The 3,694-nt window shown below is 39.3% G+C and overlaps 1 protein-coding gene across 1 annotated transcript; it reads right to left on the reverse strand.

The window, feature by feature from the left end:
• Nucleotides 1-366: 366 nt before the first annotated feature.
• On the reverse strand, nt 367-3,439 carry si:ch211-255i20.3 (transmembrane emp24 domain-containing protein 11). Its single transcript, XM_014200146.3, has 5 exons — nt 3,195-3,439; nt 2,791-2,882; nt 2,527-2,652; nt 930-1,076; nt 367-687 (listed from the first exon to the last, which is right to left on the reverse strand). The coding sequence occupies exons 1-5, from the start codon at nt 3,322-3,324 to the stop codon at nt 538-540; spliced, it is 645 nt and encodes a 214-aa protein (XP_014055621.1). The 5' UTR covers nt 3,325-3,439; the 3' UTR covers nt 367-537.
• Nucleotides 3,440-3,694: the final 255 nt, after the last annotated feature.

Raw genomic sequence — 3,694 nt, forward strand, 5'->3', positions numbered from 1 at the left:
AGTAGATATTCCATAAAAAAATCAGCCGTCATTTACAACAACAATGTCTACACTGTATTTCTGATCAATTTGGTGTTATTTTAATGTACAAAAAAATACATATATTTTCAAAAACAAGGACATTTCTAAGTGACCGCAAACTTTTGAATGGTAGTGTATGTTTGTGAAATTTTATGGGCGGAGTTAGAGACTGATTTGTATTTGAAAGTTTAATTCTGTATTTGCACAACATCTCTTTTGTTTATGACTCACAACTTATATATTTACAAAATGTTGAGAGAAATCTACGTCCATAAAAAAAGAATGTGTGTTATAATTCATAGAAATTACAGTCAAGTAATAATAATACAAAATAGCATAGGTGTGTAAGATTAAACAAAGCACATTTTTATTAATCCATACATTGTCTCAAGAAGAATGTACAGTAAAATAGATGCATCAGCACTGATGTAAGTCTAGTTTTGGAATAGCTGTTGACTCTAGTGGCCACTTTGCATTGTACTGCAAGATATAAATCCAGCCCTAAAGCCAAGCATATCAAACCAACTTCTTTGCAATCAAGAAGTCTTTCAGTCTTTTTATTTGCCAAAATCCAACTGATAGTAGAACGGAAGTCTGCACAACAGCCCACCACAAAACTTTCCCATTGGTTTCTTCACTGATCTGACGGAAAGTCTCCTCTCTTTCCTGTGAATTAAAAAAGTAGTGGTGGATAGTTCATTTTGGACCATTCTTAGTTGAATAGGGCAGGCATAGTAGCTCAATGCAATATTTGTTGTCTTCATCAAACAATGCATCTGTAGTTCTGATCAAAATTCTAGTCTGCTTTGTTCAGAATTTTTGAAAATTACTCTTTCATAAAGTGTTTGTTTGTGATTATTTCCTATGTGTGTGATACTTTGCATTGTTGACAAGACTGTAGGGTTTACCCTCTGGAAGTCTTGCTGCCTGGTGATGTATAGGATCTGGTCCCTCAGGTGCTCCAGGCTGTACTCCATGTTCTGGACTGTGTCTTTGTGTATCTCAACACTGGGGTCAATGGAGTGCTCTCCCATCTGAACATCAAAATGAATCCTCTGCGATGGAGATATCAGAACATTGTTCAGTAATGGTTATGGAGCAGCAACAGAACTTACACAAATGACTGATGATTGGCTGAGAGAAATTGATGATAAAATTAAGTCTTGTTAGACTTCAGTGCAGCTTTTGACATTATCGATCATAGTCTGCTGCTGGAAAAACGTATGTGTTATGGCTTTACACCCCCTGCTATAAGGTTGATAAAGAGTTACTTGTCTAACAGAACACAGAGGGTGTTCTTTAATGGAAGCCTCTCAAACATAATCCAGGTAGAATCAGGAATTCCCCAGGGTAGCTGTTTAGGCCCCTTGCTTCTTTCAATCTTTACTAACGATATGCCACTGACTTTGAGTAAAGCCAGAGTGTCTATTGAGCAAGTTAAGATGACTAAACTGCTTGGAGTAACCCTGGATTGTAAACTGTCATGGTCAAAGCATATTGATACAACAATAGCTAGATGGTGAGAAGTCTGTCCATAATAAAGTGCTGCTCTGCCTTCTTAACAACACGATCAACAAGGCAGGTCCTATAGGCCCTAGTTTTGTCACACCTTGACTACTGTTCACCTTGACTACAGTCCCTGTAGCTCAGTTGGTAGAGCATGGTGTTTGCAATGCCAGGGTTGTGGGTTCGATTCCCACGGGGGGCCAGCACAGAAAAAAAAATGTATGCATTCACTACTGTAAGTCGCTCTGGATAAGAGCATCTGCTAAATGACTAAAATGTAAATGTAAAATGTGGTCAGGTGCCACAAAAATGACTTAGGAAAATTGCAATTGGCTCAGAACGGGGCAGCACGGCTGGCCCTTGGATGTACACAGGGAGCTAATATTAATAATATGCATATCAATCTCTCCTGGCTCAAAGTGGAGGAGAGATTCACTTCATCATTCCTTGTATTTATGAGAGGTATTGACATGTTGAATGCTCCGAGCTGTCTGTCTGAACTACTGGCACACAGCTCGGACACCCATGCATACCCTACAAGACATGCCACAAGAGGTCTCTTCTCAGTCCCCAAGTCCAGAACAGACTATGGGAGGCACACAGTACTACATTGAGCTATGACTACATGGAACTCTATTCCACATCAAGTAACTGATGCAAGCAGTAAAATTTGATTTCAAAAACAGATAAAAAACACCTTATGGAACAGCTGGGACTGTGAAGCAAAAAAAAACATAGGCACAGACACATGCATACATACACGATAACATACGCACTATACACACACACACACATGGATTTAGAACTGTAGATATGTGGTGGAGTAGGGGAATGAAGGGCACACAGTGTGTTCTAAAATCTGTGAATGTATTGTAATGTTTTTAAAATGGTATGAACTGCCTTAATTCTGCCTTGGCATCAGTTAATGGGATCCATAATAAATACAAACACAGTCCAGCAGACTCAGTGAATTCAAAGTATAAGTGTGGATGAACTAACCAGCCTTTCACTGGCGAAAACTGAAAACCTTGTTGAGTTGGACTGCATGCACAACCAATGCGGGCCAGAAGCATGGGATGTGAATGTGAATTTTCCAAATCTGCCATATCTTTTTTTCATCAGTATCTGGAACCAAAGAGGAGAAAAAGATGAAGAGTATGTTCTCTCTGTTTAAGGAATGGTTTTATGTAATCAGGACATGCAAACATATGTTTTTGTTTAGGGAGTGGGCTGGGTAGTAAACTGCTCTGTAAACCTACGTACATCATGGTTTGGATCTCGCACAGTGATAGTGAGGCCAAGATGAGGGGAGTTAAGGTTATTTTTTGCATCCCAATTCTCCAAAAGAAAATAACCTGAGAAAAAGACAACACAGACAGTATAAGGAAATATTCTAAGTGTTTTATTACAACTCAGTGTGCTTTAGATTGCTTGGGGTTAAACCATTATTACATAAACAGTAGAGGATTTTGCAAATTGAAACTCCCTCTCCAGATGTAAATACTACTAGAATATCAAATTTCAAATGCCTCCTGGATGACTTCATCATGATCTCTGCTAATCCATTGAACTGTTTTGTGTTTTTCTGATAGGTGGCTAAGATACAGCACAGTGAAATTCAACCATGCAGAACAATGTCCTCTTTTCCAACTGCCCATAGAACTCACCTGTGACCAGCATGTCGCCTGGAATCTCCTCAATGAGGCATTTCTCCTCCTGCTCACCCAGATCAAAGTACATAGCAGCCGTCAGCACTAGGTAACACAGCATCCACAGCCCAATGCCCCTCACATTCATTTTGACATACAAGATGTGACAAACTAAAATTAATATAATAAGCCTTATGGTTGCTCGTGTGCAGGTGACTCTGGTGTGAAAACTGACACCTGCTGTTGCTGCGACTGACCATCCAAACTGTGAGTTTGAGGGGGTATCCAAGGCCAACAGAGAAACTGATAGGCCTGGCCAGTAGTAGAAGCCTACATGTATTGATAAAGAAACATGAAATAGTTCACTTATTAACTAATGTTCACTGTACCATCGTGAAACCTACTCGCAAAGACTGTCATTCATCAAAAGCCAAGAATCTGTCTTTCTCTTTTTCCTGTTACTTTTCCCAGTAATTTTCCATCAGTTGTCATTGGTTTGAATTAAGACCAATTTGAGA

This window comes from Salmo salar, chromosome 05 (genome assembly GCF_965601325.2).
Source record: "Salmo salar chromosome 05, fSalSal1, whole genome shotgun sequence".
NCBI classification, from domain to species: Eukaryota; Metazoa; Chordata; class Actinopteri; order Salmoniformes; family Salmonidae; genus Salmo; species Salmo salar.

Coding starts and splice junctions, on each gene's coding strand:
- si:ch211-255i20.3 (XM_014200146.3), bottom strand. CDS start 3,324: ATGAATGTGAGGGGCATTGGGCTGTGGATGCTGTGTTACCTAGTGCTG. Junction 2,653..2,790: donor TGCGAGATCCAAACCATGAT/GTACGTAGGTTT, acceptor CTTTGGTTCCAG/ATACTGATGAAAAAAAGATA. Junction 688..929: donor GGCAGCAAGACTTCCAGAGG/GTAAACCCTACA, acceptor TTTAATTCACAG/GAAAGAGAGGAGACTTTCCG.